Source organism: Diabrotica undecimpunctata, chromosome 7 (assembly GCF_040954645.1).
Source record: "Diabrotica undecimpunctata isolate CICGRU chromosome 7, icDiaUnde3, whole genome shotgun sequence".
NCBI lineage: Eukaryota > Metazoa > Arthropoda > Insecta > Coleoptera > Chrysomelidae > Diabrotica > Diabrotica undecimpunctata.
The window spans coordinates 90,519,281-90,539,140 of record NC_092809.1 but is presented as its reverse complement, the minus strand read 5'-3'; the positions used below and the strand labels follow the sequence as shown (position 1 = coordinate 90,539,140).

The following is a 19,860-nucleotide window of genomic DNA, read 5'->3' as shown; positions in this document are numbered from 1 at the left end:
GGAGCCTATTTGCTACAACTAGAGAAGCAAATCAGAAATATAAAGCAAAAGCAAAACGAGTCAGCGGTTAGATATATAAGACACTCAAACATTAATTAGACGAGAAAGATCTTTTTCCAAAGATCAAGAACTGGAACGAATATATAGGAATATGCTACCGGAATATAAACTTTATATTCGTCGCCGAGACTTTGAAGATTTAACTTACAACACTTAGCCTAGGAATATGAAGCCATAGAATACTAAAAGACCAGATTAAATCAAAATCATCAAGGAACGTACAGCCCCAAGAGAATACGATACCAAAGGCCCGTGTTTTAGATGCAAAATGCCAGGTCACATCCGTAAAAATTGCAAAAACCTAGGGAAACTAATAACAGACTGGATAAATAAGGAATCGTCCCAGTCTGTGGAGCAAGATTCCACTTTTTGCATCATTAAAAATCGGGTATAAAACTTACAAAGCGCTAATTGATACAGGGATTATTAAAAATTATGCCGGGACACAATAGCACAGGCTTACAAGGACTATAGCGGAAGAACAAAACTATGAAACGGTTAATCGATGAATCTAAATAAGAAATTAGCTATCGACTGTGAGATCGATAATTTACAGTCCCGAGAAACATTCACTGTAATGCCCGGATTATCAGAAGACGCTATAATCGGAGTAGAATTTCTTAGGAAAAATTCTATCGAACTTAAATTCGATCGAGATGTGAGTACACAACATACACAGCTTCGAGAAGAAACTTATAACGCTTTGAAAGATATTACTCAAAATACGGAGCTAGACGGATTCCTAAGAAAATAATTAAGGGAATTCGAGAAAGTAAGAGGACCTACACTCTAAAACAGGGTTACTTTCAAATCTACAAATCACTATCTCGGATAACGGTTCTTAATTCACAATTAGCAATTTTAAAATATTCCTAAAAACATAAATCACGTCCAAACACTACCTTACTCGCCACGATGCAATCCAGTAGAAAGAACTAACAAAGTACTGAAAACAATGATAGCTACGTGAAGGGTAATCATAAAGAGTGGGATAAATGTATGCCGGAATTTTGTTACGTCATAAATTCGTCAAAACTTGATTCGACAATATTTTCACTAGCGCTTCTTAATTTTAGAAGACAATTAAACGACTCAGGTGCAGCCCAATGCCAAGATATACAGTAGTACGTGGAAAACTTACCGACGTAAGACTAACGTGGAAGCATTAAGGGACCTGGCAAAAGCACACATGGAACATGCTTTTGAAGACCAGAAGCAGCATTACGATCTAAGGCGAAGGGACTGGTGTCCACACCCAGGAGATCAGGTCATGAAAAAGGAACACCATCTATCCTTGGCAAGTGAAGCTTTCACCGGCAAGCTGGCGCCAAAATATTCAGGTTCTTACACAGTAGTATCAGTTATAACACCGGTAGGCTTTCATCGTGCTTCTTTCTATGCATCAGCGTTTTATGTACATATTTCACCACTACTTATTTTGTTGTGGAACTCCGTTATATCTTTTTTTCATGACCTTCCAGCTATTTACTCCTTTCTCTGTCTGTATATGCAGTTTAGCAATTCCTTTTAAGGATCGTTTGACAAAAATTAGCATTTGCAAATCATTTCATCCCATCAGACTTGAAATTTCTTATAAATCAGCAATCCATTATCCTATAGAGTAATCGTCTTTTTCTTCGAAAGTCGTTATACTGTCTTCTACATCTCTAAATATTAAAGCAAATGAATTATTTACTTTACCTGTCGTCATCTTAACTGATTTTGATTTCTTCCTCGTATATAAAGTGGTCGTCTTTTTATCTTCAATTTCGTCATCATATTTATTATCGTCGTGATCATCATTAGTGTCTTTATCTTCGTCATCAGCGTCGTCTTCTTCCTCATTCTCGTCATCAAACTAATTCGTTAAAAATGAACGAATACGTTCAATCACGTCGTCCTCTAAACCAGAGTAGTCCAGATCCAACACGTTACAAACTGCAACTAAGTCTGACATACCTAGTTTATTATTTGCATTGTTTATTTTACTAGTATATTCTTCGGTTTCTTTATCCCACAAAAATCTTTTAAAATTACGCAAGTTCCTTCTTATTCGCAGTATGCAGTAATATGCAACGCTTTAACAATTGTTAATGCCGAATTTTTAATATTTTGACCAATTTTTAAAAAATCATTGAGAGTTATGTGTTTACACTGCATTTAAAAAAAGGTATACAGTAAACTCTCTCTTAACGAACACATGTCTTCGCCGGACACCTTTATTGACGGTTTTTAAAACAAAAATCATTCGGAGATATATGAACCTGTTTCCTTCAACTCCCTTCAATAGACACTCTCAATAAAAGACGCGGGCAGTAAATGATAACATTTTTGTCCAAATATTTCCTTAACCGGTCAGTTTAAATAATCATCAATCGTGTCAATTACGAAAATAATTGTTTTCTCATTGAGATAAGAATAATTGCTTATGATAAAAAAGATGCAAATATAAAATTTATGATATAACTGTTTACTTTATCAGCACTAAGTAATAAAAATTTGTTATAACTTTAATGTTTCTACTTGACATTTAACTGTTTAGCCAAGCTAGCAAAATAATAAATTTTACTAATGTCGTGTGTCGGTCGAGGAAAGAAAAGCTGACACCAGGAACATTACTCTGATAATAGCGTTTTTAAATTGTGTTTTAACTGGAATCAGAATTTTAACCGAAATATCTAATGAAATACAGTAGACTCCCTCTATAACGAGAACTGAAATGACAGACTAATTACCTCGTTATAAGCCGATCTCGTTATAGGTATCAGACAATCATAATACTGTGCATACATATGAATCTGTGGTTTTCTAAACCATTAACTTCCTATAGTGAAGCCATTCGGAGCAATATAACATGCTAATAAATATTGTTTGAATGGCGTTTTTGAAAAAAAGTTATTTACTTTTATTGTCAATGAAATATATTAAAACATAAAGAGTTGTTTACTTTTATTATCAATGATATACGTTAAAACAAAAAAGCTGTACTTATATTTTTTTCTAACTACATAATGTATAAATCGTATTTTCAAGGATAACATAAACTATTGCTTCTGCAATTTTAAGAACTCTGTTATTTTTAACTGCTTTAAATGGTCCAGTATCATTCTATCATATATTTTCTAAAGATGTGAAACAGTTGTATTTATTCATTGTAAAGAAGTTTATTGCGGGCTGCAGTTAAGTTTATTGAGGGGCTGTTTGAAAAGGTATTTATTTATAGCCACGACCGGACTAAAAACGTAAAATACACGTTATTGGATCTTATTTTCTCTCGTTATAACCAAATTTGCCTCGCTATAGACGGTTATAGTTCAATAGAAATTTCACGGGATATCTAATGTATCTCGTTATAAGCGAAACCTCGTAATAACCGTGTTCGTTATAGAGGGAGTATACTGTATATCCAAAAACTCAACTAGAGCGAGACAGAAGTCGAGAGTAGACGTCGTTGTCTTTGTATGAGCGTTTTTGTAAAAATTTTTCTTATTTTCAGATTAAATTTCACAATAAATGTTGTGTCTATCTGAACCTATATAATTATAACTAAACCTATATAATTAAGTAACTAAAATAATTTTAGCTTTGACCGTTTTGCGACGTGAGTAACATAAAATTTTTAAGATTAAAAGAAAAAGTCGATATGGTTAATTATGCGGAGACGCATAAGTTAAGTGTTGACTGTTAGCAGAAAAATTTGTAATTAGAAAAACTTAAGCCAATGAAATTTTGAAACATACAGTCGGAAAAATGGAAGATTACCCACGCGTCATCGATGATATACAAACGAATCAAATCAAAACTTTCTAGTCCATACAAAGTCTAATATATTTCATTCGCTTAGCTCGGGCATATTTTGACAGATTCATTGTCGGAAACCTACAACACAACAATTCCTACTTCTCAGTATTAATAGCTCAAGTATCCTTAATAGCTCAAATTTTGGGTAGTATATATTTAAAAAATATAATTTTAATTGTTATAATTTAACATAACTATTTATTATATGGTGCAGATAAATAAATATTGATTATCGGTAATTCACTAAGTTCTATTTTATTTACTATTTAGTTTGTTTACTATTAATATTGGCTATGGCTACGTGTGCTTGGTTGTATAGTAATTTCCAGCCACTTTTAGTCTGTCAAAAAGTAACTAACTTCGCAAAAAAATAATTACTAAATTCACTAGACAGTTCGGACTGGGAATAGCGAACCGAGTATATCTACCTATAGTTAATACTGAAAATAAACGGATGTGACTACTACTCCAACCTACTTTTTTTCGCTACGAAAGACTTTAACAATTTTTGTGATGTTATTCTTGTTCTGATAATATATATTTATTGGTGATAAATGTTACTATGATATTTTAATTATTTGATAATTAATTATTTGACAAAAATAATGAGTAATCAAATATAGTATTATGAATTTCTCCATGTTAAAGTTTCCAGTGGACGTAAATAGTAGCAGGAATTAAAAAAATGTCGTTTTTTTCTTATTTCAATCTATCGTCACCATTTTAACTTTTTCTACTGTTAGAACCAGGGTAGGATAGACTGATAAGTTTCATGTGAAGGTAGGATTACATCAGGGCTCGGTACTAAAAGGAGACATTCCTTGGTGTTTAATGTATGCAGACGATGTGATGTTAGTAGGGAATAATGAAAGGGTATAAGTAAGACTGGAGCAGTGGAGACAGAGTCTGGAAGGAAAAGATTTAAAATTGATTAGGTCAAAAACGAAGTATTTAGAATGCCCATTCAAAGTTGGAGTTATAAACCCAAAAAGGGTGGTAACCCTGGACAATGGGTCTATTGTGAAAAATGATAGGTTTAAGTATTTAGGATCTGTATTGCAGAGCAACGAGGAGATAGATGGATATGCATGTAGTAAAGTAAGAGCTGGCTGGGTGAAATGGAAGGAGGCGAGTCATGTATTGTGCGACAGAAAAATTTCTAGGAAACTAAAAGATGAATTTTACAAGACGGCAGTGATACCAGCTATGATGTAGGCTATTCGAAGGCTACTGTCGTCGGTGGACGAATATGATTCTACAATAGAGATTGAGAAGTCTAAGAACATTACCAACGCCTTAATTTCCACCGTAAGTGCATGGAAGAAAGTGCAACCGAAAACAATCACACAGATCGATATTGTACTTGAAGAAGAAGAAGATTCTGAGGACCATCTGTCACTTTTTGAGTTGTCTAAAATAAACAAAGACTTCTGATATAAGTATTCAAGAGTATGTACGAGAGTTTCAGATGAACCAGGCAGTTGCAACATTATCAGAAAATGAAAGTTTAATGAATGGTTCGAACATAAAAGACAGTGAAGTTTACAAAAACCTTTAAAGGCATTGAAACATTTTTTGTATTAAAGGGAAATTCTAGTTTGGCACAATACATCATTCAACTTGTAGATTCGGTAGAAACTCAAATTTAAAAAAATAAATTAACTAACCTTAATCAAACCACCCTATACAGTTTTTTAAATAACATACATAATTTACACAGTTTCTACACTTGTACATAGTTTAATTAAATATTTAGTGTTAAGAACTTGACTTTATTAAACAAATGGACTACTGGCAGTCCAAGGGAGAGTTGAATCTATTATTTTTTAAAGAAAAAGTTAAATTATTTTTCCCAGTATAATAAAATGTATTAAACTTCGTAATTGTAGTCGCTTTTACTTTAAAATGTTATCCAAATTTACTACAATCTGAGAAAACTATAATGATTTATCACAATAAATGAACAGATTATACTTTTGGACCAATTATTACAACAATTTTAAATACTTTTGTTTGTTAGATAGTAATTTCTTAAAATTTACAGTTCGTTGAAAAAATAATATTTGCACAGATTTCTAAGAACAAAGTGTCTCGACTACTTTTTACTATAATGGAACAAAGTCACCTGACTTCTCGTCCGTACAGCTATAATTGGAGTATCTTTTCGTTTCTTTATGACTGCTTAAACAGCCTCGTCGTCCTTGGTTAAACAGCCCCGTTGTCACTGTCCAAACTGCCTCATAGTCACCGTCCAAAGAGCCTTCTGTCGTCACTGCTTTAGCGTGCCTCTATTCCTAGACAAGGCTACTCACCGTTTCCAAAAACTTTACTATATTTCACGGCACTTTACAACGTTTGTGTGTCTTCCTTAGATCGCGGCTAAGCCCCCAAAATTGTAGGTTCTTTGAAGACATGTGAAGTAAAAGTCCGTGGGCTGTTAGAACAGTTTTTTAATTATTAAAATAGACAAATAAATGATAGTTGCGGGTAGTTAATGTATATTAATAAATTACGAAAAAAATCTAAAAGCAATTTATGAAATAATGCGACCAAAATTTACTTGTTCTTGCAAAATAAAATGCCTTTGAAATAATTGCATGTTATACTCCTTTATATGACCGGCGTGTCATTTACGTCTTCAAAATTCGTGGTTATAATTATTCCAAACACACTATACACGCAAGTGTTCACATTCAAACCAGACTGTCAACTGCCTGTGTCAAGTCTCCCTTTTTTTTTTATTTTCGGTACTTAATTTCGTTACCATATAAGTATTGGTATATTAAAAATTGGTTCGCATCGCGAGGCTTTGTTTAGTCTAGCACCAGGTTTGTCCTAAAAAATAAAATTATTAAAAAAACTTACATAATAATATGTAATATTTGATATCGTACATAGATATATTAAGGGCGTATCTATGCATTATTAAATTTAAATATTTATATAACTCTATCAAATGATTTTCTAGGTTAGAAAAAGAAAATAAAGAATTGAGAAAACAGAACTTATTATTGAAACAGGGAAAGAAGCCACTTACTAGAAAAATTAAACGTAGCCTTATTGATATGTACAGTGAAGTACTAGACGAACTTGCAGATTTTGACAGTGGATATAATACTCAAGATCAATTACCCCGTGTTGTTGTTGTTGGAGATCAAAGCAGCGGAAAGACTTCAGTTTTAGAAATGATTGCGCAAGCTAGAATCTTCCCTAGGGGAGCAGGTGAAATGATGACGAGGTAAAAGTTTTGATCTCAAGTTATAGTGGAAATAATATTATTATAACTACTACAAACTAATAGGGGAAAACATAACTAAAGCATGATAAAAATTAATTAATTAAAGAGAATATCATATTTTAGTTAATAACTCAATAACCTTTGAAAAACGCCATCTTTTGCACTCTTTACGTAGAAGAAAGACGTTGAAATTAAAGTAGACGATAGCAGTTCTTTTCATTTTGTGCTCCACCATTGTTCTACAAGTCTTTTGAGATTTCAATGAAAACTGTAGATGTATTGTCGGAATAAAGGATTATTCCTAATATCGCCCAATAGCTTCCAGTTAGCTTAGATTTGCAGTTCACCTAATTCGCCATAGAAGAGAAGTTTCCTGACTTCTTGTTGCTTCATATAAAGGTCGCTACTAGCGTACTCAGGCATGTTATGTTATAAGGCCATATAGATTAAGAGCATTTCATTTCAATGCGAGCTACAAGTGTTCCCGATGAGAGGTGAAACCGCAAAACACGTGTAGAACAATGGTAGAGCTCGAATTGAAAAGAAATGCAATCGTCTACTTTCATTTCATCGTCTTTTCTCTACGTAAAGAGTACACAAGGGTGTTTCCAGTAAACTTGGATTTGCAGTTTACCTAATTCGCCATCGAAGAGAAGTCTCCTGACTTATTGTTGCTTCATATAGAGGTCGCTACTAGCGTACTCATGCATGTTATGTTATTATAACGGCCAATAGATGAAGAGAATTTTATTTCAGTTCGAGCTACAAGTGTTCCTGAGGAAAGGTGAAACATCACAACACGCTTTCGGTAGTCCCACAGTGTTAGTTACTATATTTTGTTGAAAATCTAAAAACACTGACGTATAGTATTCTTTTCGTTTTAAACTAGTTTTCATCTTTTATCTCTTAGATGATATTGCTATCATTGATTTTTTCTCTGAATCCAAATGGTATGAATTCGGTCTGAAGGCAATGTTTCTTGTATTATTTAAAGCAGACGATGAAATATTTTTTACCTTATTAGTAACAAGCCAATCGGAATAAGAGTTGGTTTCAGTTGGCTTAAGAAAAATATATTGACTTGAAAATAAAAAGAAATATTAGTTTACTGTAACAAAATAACAGTCTGAACTGATGTAGTTAAATACTTGTTTTGCAGATAATTTTAACATTACTGAAAGAAGCCAATTTTAAACAGTCGCATCTTTATAATAATAAGTAGTAATTAAATAAAGTGATTTAAATAAGGTATTAAAATTTTAAGTTTGAAGATATGTACATCTCATCATGTCAACTAGAGGTTTTATAAAATGTTATACTTGACCGAAAATATATAAATATTTTATAGCTAAGACAGTTTGCAGATAGCTAATTGTTAATTAACTATATTTACTAGAGCTCCAGTAAAGGTTACATTGTCAGAAGGACCATACCACATAGCACAATTCAGGGATTCTACCAGAGAATTTGATCTCACAAAGGAGTCTGACTTATCGGATTTGCGTCGCGAAGTAGAACTAAGAATGAGAAATAGTGTTAAAGGTGGAAAGACTGTTTCGTCCGAAGTTATCTCCATGACAGTTAAAGGTTAGTATCTGTAAAAAAATACTAATTCAGGAACTTAAAGAAACACTGTTATAGTAGAATAAAAGTCGAAAGATTATATTTATCTTCATGGCAAAATCTTTCCTTAGCCGGTAGAAGATTGGCCCCGAGTAATTTTTAGTAACGAATCAAAATTTCACGTATATGTTGGTGATTATCGCAAAGGAGTTATTATATATTAGATAAATTTGTAATTCGGTAATAATTGTCGGAAATAAGTTTAATATTACTACTTGGGGGTTTTTTGGGGTCACTGAATATGAATATTACGACGGTGATGGCGAGCGATGCCCCAGGTGCCCAAGACGGACATCGTCTTCTGGAGTTTTGTGGAAATTTTATACAAAATCAGTGCAAACTCGTTACTTGGGAGTTTTTGGAGTTGCTGAACACTAATATGATGTCGACGATAATGTACGAGGCACCTGGTGTCAGGACAGGCCTCGTTTCCTATAGTGTTGTGGAAATTCGAGACAAAATCAGTGCAAACTCGTTACTCGGGGTATTTTGGGATTGCTGATCACGAATATCATAACGGTGATGGTCTCCGATGCACAAACTCGAAAATAAGAGTCCTCTCCCGAGGACAAGGTGCCTCGGACTCCATCGCCGTCATGATATTATTGTTCAACGACCCCAAAACTCCCGAGTAAGAGTTTGCACTGATTTAACATCGAGACGGCCACATGATTGGGCCGTCCTGTTCCCCAGATCCCTCGCGCACTATCGCCGACATTATATTAGTATTCAGCGACTCCAAAAACCACCGAGTAACGTTTGTGCACTCATTTTGTATTGAATTTTCACAAAACTCTTGAAGTCGAGGCCGTTCTGGGCACCAGGTCCCTCACACATAACCCCGACATGATATTACTGTTCAGCGATACCAAAAACCAACGAGTAACGAGAACACTGATTTTGTATCAAACTTCCACAAAAGTCTAGGAGACGAAGCCCGTCCTGGGAACCAGGTGCCTGGCACCATCGCCGACATGATATTAGTATTCAGCGACCCCAAAAACCACCGAGTAACGTGTTGGCACTCATTTTGTATTGAATTTCCTCAAAACTTTTGAAGCCGAGGCCGTTCTGGGCACAAGGTTCCTCACCCCTAACCTCGACATGATATTACTGTTCAGCGATGCCGAAAACCAACGAGTAACGAGAACACTGATTTTGTATCGAATTTTCACAAAACTGTAAGAGACGAAGCCCATCCTGGGAACCAGAAGCCTGGCACCATCGCCGACATGATATTAGTGTTCAGAGTCCCCAAAAACCATTGCGTGATGAGTTTGCACTGATTTCGTATCTAATTTCCACAAAACTCTAAGTGACGAGGACCGCCCTGGGCACCAGGTGTCTTGCACACCATCGTCTACGTAATATTAGTGTTCAGTGGCCCCCTAGAATCCCTGAGTAATGAGTTTGCACTGATTTTGTATCGAATTTCAAAAAAACTCCAGGAGTCGAGGCCCATGTGTACCAGGTGCCTCGGAGAACATCGCCTTTATGATATTCATGTTCAGTGACCCCAAAAACTCGGGTGAAAATCCATTAGATTCATTTTTAACTACTAGTTCACAGTTCCCACTTTTTTCTTTTTATTCTTTTGGACCCACAGACTATACAGCGTATACACGTTTATGCTGGTTATCGAATGCACAATCCACACAGCTCTTCCACTCTTCTGATTATTGTGCTAATATCAGGTATTTCGCACCAGTTTCGTCTCTGAACTATGAATATTGACTGCGACAAGGGCCCCATCCGAGCTTCAATTTTACCCATTAAGGTGATGTTTAATAGGCTTAATGTGTCATTTTTTAAAATATGGTCCAAGTATGAAAACTTTCTCCGTTAAAAGAGATTAGTAGTTATCTTCAGATATTAGTTCTTCTTAAGACCTCTTAATTTATAATGTGGTCCCCTCGTGGAATTCTGAGCAGCCTTTAAGACACCACATTTTGAAAGATTTCACACTATTCAAAGAACTTACTTAAAGTGTAAGTACATTTTAAGACCCGTATTCGAAGATTTAAAGGTACTTCACGTCGGAGGAAATATTATTAAATTTACCAAAGGTACTTTTAGCCATTGGCATTATCTTTTTTTAAGAAAATAATTTCTGGCCCAAATTTTCGTGTATTTGAAATAGATCAACAACAGCAACATATCTTCCTAATGAGTATAAAATGGCTGAAAAATTTTTAACCACATGAACCGTGTTTTAATAATTTTTAAAACCAAAAATATATTTTTTTTTTAGGTCCAGGGTTACAAAGGATGGTACTTGTAGATTTACCAGGAATAATTTCAGTGAGTATTCATCGAGTTTTGTATTTCAAGCATTTGGTTTATTTTAATTTTCTATTTTTTAGACACAAACGACAGACATGGCTGCTGATACTAGAGAAAGTATTAAACAAATGACTCAAGCTTATATGAATAATCCTAATGCAATTATTTTATGTATACAAGTAAATATTTTTTATTGTAAAGTATATTTCACGAATTTGCGGCTATTTTGGATTAGGGATGAAAGATTTGACTTAAACGGTCCGCTGTGCTGAGAAAGTTAATAGCAAATTCTCCCAATATTTGAAGCACCTTCAAAGATGAGCAAAAATACGAATTTTCTTCAAACATTTTCTTATTGAGAAAATGAAAACATATTACCTTACACTGTATTCAAGAATTAAATCCATACTCATAATGACTGTAATCGGTATCTTCATTGAATTGTAAATGATGACTGGGTTAATTACTTCAATGCGATTTTCACGCATCCAACATTCTCCTATTAATTTTTCAATTTCCGCACATTTTTTTCCGAAATTGTAGGAGTAGCAGTATTCAATGCCTCTTGCCATGTTTCCAAAACTGTTGCGTCACTGTAACCGTTGTATTATTTATAATAGTTATCATTTTAGGTTTTGCATATTTCCCAAATATATTCAATGGTATTGAATTCACAACGGCAAAGGGCAATCTTAACACATTATGTCCAAAACTATGTATAATCTCGTCTACTATAAATACTTTTGATTTTTCATTCGTTTTGGTTAACAGTAGTAATTCCCAAAACGCCTCATGGTTCTCACCCGCATCCATGAGAGAGAGACTGAGGAAGCAACAACCAGAATCATTTAAAGAGGCAAAATAAAGATCTTAAGACGAAATATTGGTTGTTGAACAATCGAAAATAGGGAAGGACACGCAAATCCTCGTATACACGATCTACGAGGTCTCCTATAAAGTATTAAATGCTGCAAATTTCAATGCGTATTACAGACTTGAAAACATAGTCTTCAAAATAATCAGAGTCTTGCAAACGAACCTCCAATATAGTACGGCAGCTTCGGCAGAGCTGCGGAACGTTCGATATAGCTTTGATACAAGAGGTATATCAGGTATTGGTTGAGAGCTTATATTATATAGCCGGTCTGCCGAAGTCCCAAGGACCTGCATAATATCTAAAAGAAATATCAAAACACTACCTTTGATAAGTCTATATTCCAGGGACTTAACGGCAGTAAAGATGAAGATCATAGAGGGAGGAGGTGTGAAGAAGATAATTCTCGGATCAGCATACCTTCCATTTGATGATCCCGAACAACACCATCAAGGGAGTTGGAACAGCTAGTAAGAGAGTTCAGGAAAAGTTAACTGCAGTTAATCATTGATTGTGATGCGAATGCGTACCATGTGATTTGGCGCAGTAGAATCATCAAAGCAAGAGATAAGTAATTAGTACAGTTTATTATGGAATATAATTTAGACATACTAAATGTAGGAAACAAGCAAACTTTCGTAACTTCGCAACGGAAGGAGGTAATTGATATAACACTTACCACGACTCATCTGACTAGACCCGTTCAAAAATGGCATGTGTTAGATGAGGTATCCTGTTTAGACCATCGACTCATTTGTTTTGAAATGACAGGCAAGGAGCCTATGAAGGAAACGTATCGTAATCCTTACTTAAAATAAAAAAACTGGGAAGCATATCAAGCAGACTGGGAATATTGTTTATGCAGAGTTAAAGAAACGATAAGGCACACATTGTACCTAGACACGGCTGCCGAACAATTTCAAGAGTTTGCCATGTCAGCGTTCGAAGACAACTGTCCGAAGATAGTGGGGAATTCCAACAGAAAAGTACCCTGGTGGAATGATAACCTTGCAAATCAAGAGATAGAAGTTAGACGAAAATTTAATTTCACCAAAAGATCAGGTGAGTGGAACGATTATCGCAAAGCTCTGACTGAATATAATGAGGAACTGGGAAGGGCAAAAAAAGAATCGAGAAAAAGAGAAGGCATTGCGAGAAGATAGAACAGACTGCAGAAATGTCGAGGCTCCATAAAGTTCTCTCAAAGGACCCTCAGATAAGTATTTCCCCGCTCCAAAAGGAGTCAGGTGAATACACTCAGAATGGTGAAGAGACCCTGAAATAACTTTTTAGGGTGCACTTTCTTGAGTCTGAAACAAAGCTGATACCACTAGACACGTGGAAGACTGGATTGGATACCATCACTTATGGTTCTAGGAAAAACTGACGTGTGGCAAAAGAAGTTCTAAACCAGAACAAAATCAAATGGACAATAAACTCATTTGAGCCATGAAAATCACCGGGTCCGGACGGGATTTATCCAATACTTCTACAGAAGGGAAATGATCTTCTATACAAAAAATTATTTGTGATACTGTAGGCTAGCTTAGGACTGGGGTACATACCAAAATCATGAAGAGTAATAAGGGTGGCTTTTATACCTAAACCTGCCAAAATCGGACAGGAAAAAGCTAAGTCCCTACCCTACGGCCGATATTATTCGTACTGAAGACTCTAGAAAAACTGCTCGATAAGCGTATTAGGCATGGTGTATTGGTTGAAAATCCGATATATCAGGGACAGTATGCGTATCGAACAGGAGTCTCCACAGAAACGGTACTGCACCATCTCGTACACAAGGTAGAGTACGTTCTGGAAAACCAAGAGGTGAGGTTGGGTGCATTTCTCGATATTAAGGGAGCATTTGCTAGCACCTCCTACAAAGTAATCACTAGGGCGATTTGTTTAAAAGGAATAGATGAAACAAGCTGCAGGTGGATAGAGTGCATGCTGAGGGCAGTGTGATATACGCAACTTTTCTGGGGGGCAACATCTTGTCCTGGGCTATGCGGATGACCTAGTCACCTTAGCCCACGGCAAGTTTAATGGCACAATCAGAGACAGAATGCAACAGGCTCTAACTGTAGTTACAGAATGGACTTCAAATGTAGGACTTAACATCTGTCCTCTGAAGTCCAAAATCATGAAATTTACCATAAGGAGGAATTTAGAGGGATTGAGTCACCTGAGCCTAAATGGTACACGTTTAAATCTGGAGAGTGAATTAAAGTATCTTGGAGTAATATTAGACTCAAAACTTACTTGGAATCAGCAGATAGAACAAATAACCAAGAGAGCGGTAACTACATTAATGGTAGCCAGGCGCACTCATGGAAAAATCTGGGGTTTAAGACCAGACATGCTATATTGGATTTATAACATAGTGGTAAAACCCACAATTACATATGCATCAGTGGTATGGTTTCCAAAGGTGCACCCAAAAAGTGCCATTCTCAAATTAAGCAAGAATGCAAAGACTTGCTTGCCTCAGAATCACAGGGGTTATGAGGGGAACACCAACGTAAGCTATGGAGGCGACGATGAAATATTATAAACTGAGAGAAAATCTGAACAAATAAATGAAACTAGAGATGCCGAATGGATGATGATTTCTGAATATATGTCACCCAAATATAAGCCTGAAGTTCCCTTTCAAGTGGACATTTGCCCACGGGAGGATTGGGGCAGAGGAAACTTTCGACCCAGACTGCGGTGTTATCCTGGTATATAGACGGATCTAAAACTGCAGAAGGTTCGGGTGCAGGAATATTCGGAGTGGTGAATATTTCAATATTTTTATTTCATTAGGAAAATATACCTCTGTATTTAAGGCAGAGACAATCATGCAGTGTGCATGAGAAATTAACTTGAGGTCTTTCGAACTGAAGTGGATCAATATATGCACAGATAGCAAGCAGCCATTGAGACCACTAGAAGGTTCCATAGTTCTAGAATGGGTATCATAATGAAATGGAAGATGTACAATAAGACAATTGGTTGCAGTACATCCGGCTCATAAAAGACGGCCTCCAGAAAAAAAAACAACATTCTTTTATTTTATGTACTGTCCAGTCATTTTTTGGTTGCTTATTTAAAATTTACGAATGGTATAGGGCATTTTTCAAAACTATAAAAGATGGTTCTTGTAAACTTGTAACCAGTTTCTCTTTCAACTATTTCACAAATATTTCCATATTCATGTTGTAATAATCAGCCGATTTTGACGAAAACTCGAGATCCGTTTCATCAATAAAACCATGTTTTACACCCTCATGTAATATGTCTCTTTCCTTCAGTTTGTGTTATAGATTTTATACTCTCTCTAATATATATGTATATATATATATATATATATATATATATATATATATATATATATATATATATATATATAATAACATTTTTTGTTTAATATCGACCGTATATTATTTAAAATAATTTCTTGGGTATATGTCAGGTTCTATCGGTCTGGAATTAAAACAATTCTATTTGCTAGTCACTTAATATTTCGCCAACTGATTGTTGACTTCATCAAAAGTGCTCTACAAATTTATTAACAAAGAGATAAGCAATATTACGATAAAATTACATAAATATTTAGTTACAGAGGTAGAACTATTCACAAAAAAATACATGACAAACATTTGTTTGACACTTTCACAGTTAGACTGAAAATTTTCAAAAATAAGTTAATATACACATAAAACAACAAAAAGTGTATAGTGGACTAGATGAGTTTCTTTAAATTTCTATATATAAAAAATAAAAATAAGGTAGCAGGTATATCGTAAATTAATAAAATCCTACAAACAGCAACTAATTATAAAAACGGGCTGTTTCTGGAAATATGTTATATTACTAAATAAAAAAATGTAATAAATTACAAAGCAGATACGAATCAGCTAAGCAGTATCTACAGCAATATTCTACAATTCATTTAAGTCAATATTAATTTACGATATACCTGCTACCTTATTTTTTATATACAGAAATTTAAAGAAACTCATCTAGTCCACTATACACTTTTTATTGTTTTATGTCTATATTAACTTATTTTGAAAATTTTCAGTCTAATTGTGAAAGTGTCAAACAAATGTTTGTCATGTCTTTTTTTGTGAATAGTTCTACCTCTGTAAGTAAATATTTATGTAATTTTATCGTTATATTGCTTATCTCTTTGTTTTAATAAATTTGTAGAGCACTTCCGATGAAGCCAACAATCAGTTGTTAGCGAAATATTAAGTGATTAGAAAATAGAATTGTTTTAATTCCAGACCGACAGAACCTGAGATATACCCAAGAAAATTATTATTTATTTACATATATATATATATATATATATATATATATATATATATATATATATATATATATATATATATGTGTGTGTGTGTGTGTGTTTTATTCCACCTTTAGCAAAAATCTGCGTTTTGTCTAAATAAACAAATGAAGTATGTTCTTTTCAATCTAAAAACTCTCCAGAACTTATCCTGGAAATTTTGAATGTATTTCTTTCTTTAAAATTTTTAACACCATTCCTTACAGAAACATGTTCTTTCTTTTCACGCATTTTATAATGTCTCGAATTTCAAACTTACAACCCTTAGGAAGATCTTGAATTTTAGGATATGGTCTAGGTTTATATTGTGCGGCCTCTACACTTTTTCTGTTTTTCGAAACTCGAGTTTTGTCTTTCGAATACCCAGCGTATTGTGATGATTTTATTTCAATGTCTATTTAATTTATAATGTCTTGTTCTTATCTTAATTCATTAAAAAGCACAATAACTGATAGTAATTTATTTATCACTAAATATACATAATTTATTAAAAAGCGAACGTAACATTTTATCGCGAGCACGTCTTCAGAATTAACTGTTTTCTATTCTCCAAAAAATCCTGTTATATATTCACTACTGTTAGACTAGAAACGTCTACGGCCTTCTCTTCTCGACTAGACAGAGCGGCAAATTGTTCTCAGAACCGGTATGGTTAAATCGGCTTGTCTCCAGAAGGTTCGAATTGTTGTTTTTATTACAAAGGGGGACCCATCGTGTGTCAGGTAGGCATTACCTAAAAAATACGTGAATGAATGAAAATATCAGTAATAAATATATTTACGGTTTTGGGTCAGAATTTATCGTAACATTGCCCCCCTCTTAAAAGATTGTTCCTCCTGGAACCTTGTCGGGACTGGAACCGGAACGGTATGCTGGTATCGGCAACTGGACCCTCTTTTACAACTTCCAGTTGTATAAAAATGACAAGGGACGGTTTTCTCTCCGCACCAGTAACTATGCGGATTGCAACAGACTAACACCTGGACTTCGGTGTCTTTAAAGATCTCTTCCACCATATTTCGGATAACCCTCCAATCTAATTGGCGGCACTCCAACTTTGGCATGGCTAACTTTTGCACGTCGGACTCCAGTACGTGCTCTCTCAATTGAAGTAAGGCTTCCCATACATCTCGGTAGGTAGGTTGGTCACGGGCAGTGTCTTTTGTTACCAGGTAGAAAAGGTAACGTGATGCATCTTGGAGTTTCAAGGTTTTACCGGGAGCTGGCACTTGGCATTGAAGTTCTGCAACTCGACCAAACTTCCTTCGAAAGACGGATGCCAACCCTGGTGCGTCTTTGATACTGGCCGGGATGGTAAGGGCCAGCGAGTAGTCATCGGGGAGCGCGAGTAGATCTTGCTTTTCTTCAGTAGTAACACCATGTCTCGCTTTACCGGTACCTCCATAGGCACCCATGAATTCCTCAAACTTGAGGTCAGACACATCGTGGACTTGGTTTACTTCCACTTCTTCATCTACGTTGTGGTCACCTTCGAAAGACGCCAACCGGTTATGGTGTACTATCATCGGCTTTCCCCTCGGAATCTTGCTTATTCGGTAGATGACATCGTTGATCTTCTCCATAATGAGGTATGGACCTTCCCAAAACTGCTGCAATTTGGGAGAACAACCTTTTCGCTTCTTGGGATTATACAGCCATACTTTGTCGTTCTTCTTAAAGCAACCCTTTTCGGCTTGTGTATCGTACCGTTTCTTCATTCTGTCGCTAGCGATCTGAAGGTGGGAACGGACCAACTCATGTACATCGTCCATTCTTCTTCGTAATTCGATCACATAATCTTCACCTGCTACATCTTCTCCAGGTCGACATCCAAACTCGAGATCACAAGGTAGTCGCATTTCGCGTCCGAATAGGACTTTGGCTGGTGTCTGGCCTGTTGATTCGTTAACAGCAGATCTGTAGGCCATTGTGAAGAACGGAAGGTATTGGTCCCAGTCTCGCTGATGATCGGACACCATCTTTGTCAAATACTTGCCAACTGTCCTATTCATTCGTTCTACCATACCATCCGATTGCGGATGATACGCGATAGTTCTTGTTTTCTTCATGCCTAGTCTATCACATATTCCTTGGAATAGATCGCTTTCGAAGTTTCTGCCTTGGTCACTATGTATCTCCAAAGGCACTCCAAATCGGCTGATATATTCTTGGATCAACTTATCTGCAACGGTGGCGGCCTTCTGGTCTGGAAGTGCATAAATCTCGACCCACTTAGTGAAGTAATCCATTACTACCAACATGTACTTGCCCCCATTTTCACTTTCTGGAAATGGCCCTGCAATGTCCAAAGCTATTCTTTCAAACGGGCTTCCAACATTATATTGTCTCATAGGAGCTCTCCTTTTCCGGTAAGGCCCGTTACTCGTGGCACAAATAGTACATTTCTTACACCAGTCTTTTACGTCGTCGGAACTGTTCATCCAATAAAACCGTTCCCGAATTCGCTGAAGGGTTTTCCTTACACCAAAATGCCCTCCCGATGGACTGTCGTGTAACTGACGAAGTACTTCGGCTATTCTGCTCTTTGGGATCACCAACTGTCTTCTTTTCTCTGAACCGTCATCATTTTCCAGGACTCGTTTGAGCAAGCCATCTTCGATGATAAATGAGTCCCACTGGGCCCAATACGTCTTAACTACTGAGCATAGGTTTGATATTTCCTGCCAAGGTGGTCGACGGTTTTCCTCTTTCCATTTTCGGATTTTCTGCATAACTGGATCTCTCTCTTGTTCTTCCCTTATCTTAGTAGGCGTCCAGTCGTCGTTGACAATCGTCGTTCTTAGCATTGCTGCTTCCTTGGATTCCGTTTTGTTGCAGTGGGAACACTCTGCTGGGCATGGCCTTCTGGAAAGAGAATCAGCGTTTCTGTGGCTAACTCCGGCTCGGTGCTCAATCTTAAAATCGTATTCTTGGAGTCGTTCGATCCACCTGGCTATCTGACCCTCTGGATTCTTAAACTGCATCAACCACTTAAGGGCGGCATGGTCGGTTCGGATTAAAAACTTCCTTCCATAGAGGTATTGATAGAAGTGCTCTACTGATTTCACTACTGCCAGAAGTTCTCTTCTCGTGACGCAATAATTCCGCTCAGGTTTTGAAAGAACTTTACTAAAATATCCGAGGACTCGTTCCTGTCCTCCTTGAATCTGAGACAGCACTCCTCCAATTCCCACATTACTTGCATCTGTATCTAAGATGAACTCTCCTTCTGGCAGTGGATACCCTAAAATTGGTGCTGTTATTAAATGCTTTTTCAAGGTCTCAAAGGCATTTTGGCAGTCTGTATCCCAGCGGTAATCTCTTGCTTCCTATGTGAGTCGCGTTAATGGCTTAGCGATATCTGCAAACTTCTTAATAAACCTTCGGTAGTAAGTACATAGTCCAAGAAAACTTCTCACTTGATGTTTGTCAGTTGGTTTTGGCCATTCCTTAATGGAATCGATTTTCCCCTTATCCACGGCCACTCCTTCTTTACTGACTATATGACCCAGATAATTGACTTTACCTTGAAATAGCTGGCACTTCTTGGGGTTTAGCATCAATTGGGCAGCTTTAAGTCGATTAAAAACGTTTTCTAAATTCCTCAAATGGTATTCGAATGTCTCCCCCAAGACGATTATG

The 19,860-nt window shown here is 36.0% G+C and overlaps 1 protein-coding gene across 2 annotated transcripts in view; it reads left to right on the top strand.

The window, feature by feature from the left end:
* Opa1 (Opa1 mitochondrial dynamin like GTPase) overlaps positions 1 to 19,860 on the top strand; it is a 213,901-nt gene that overhangs the window by 48,682 nt on the left and 145,359 nt on the right. For both annotated transcript variants that reach the window (XM_072537687.1, XM_072537686.1), the window contains 4 exons: positions 6,830 to 7,099; positions 8,496 to 8,686; positions 10,974 to 11,023; positions 11,086 to 11,184. In XM_072537687.1, the coding sequence (XP_072393788.1) occupies positions 6,830 to 7,099; positions 8,496 to 8,686; positions 10,974 to 11,023; positions 11,086 to 11,184 (610 nt within the window). The remainder of the gene's footprint in view (positions 1 to 6,829; positions 7,100 to 8,495; positions 8,687 to 10,973; positions 11,024 to 11,085; positions 11,185 to 19,860) is intronic.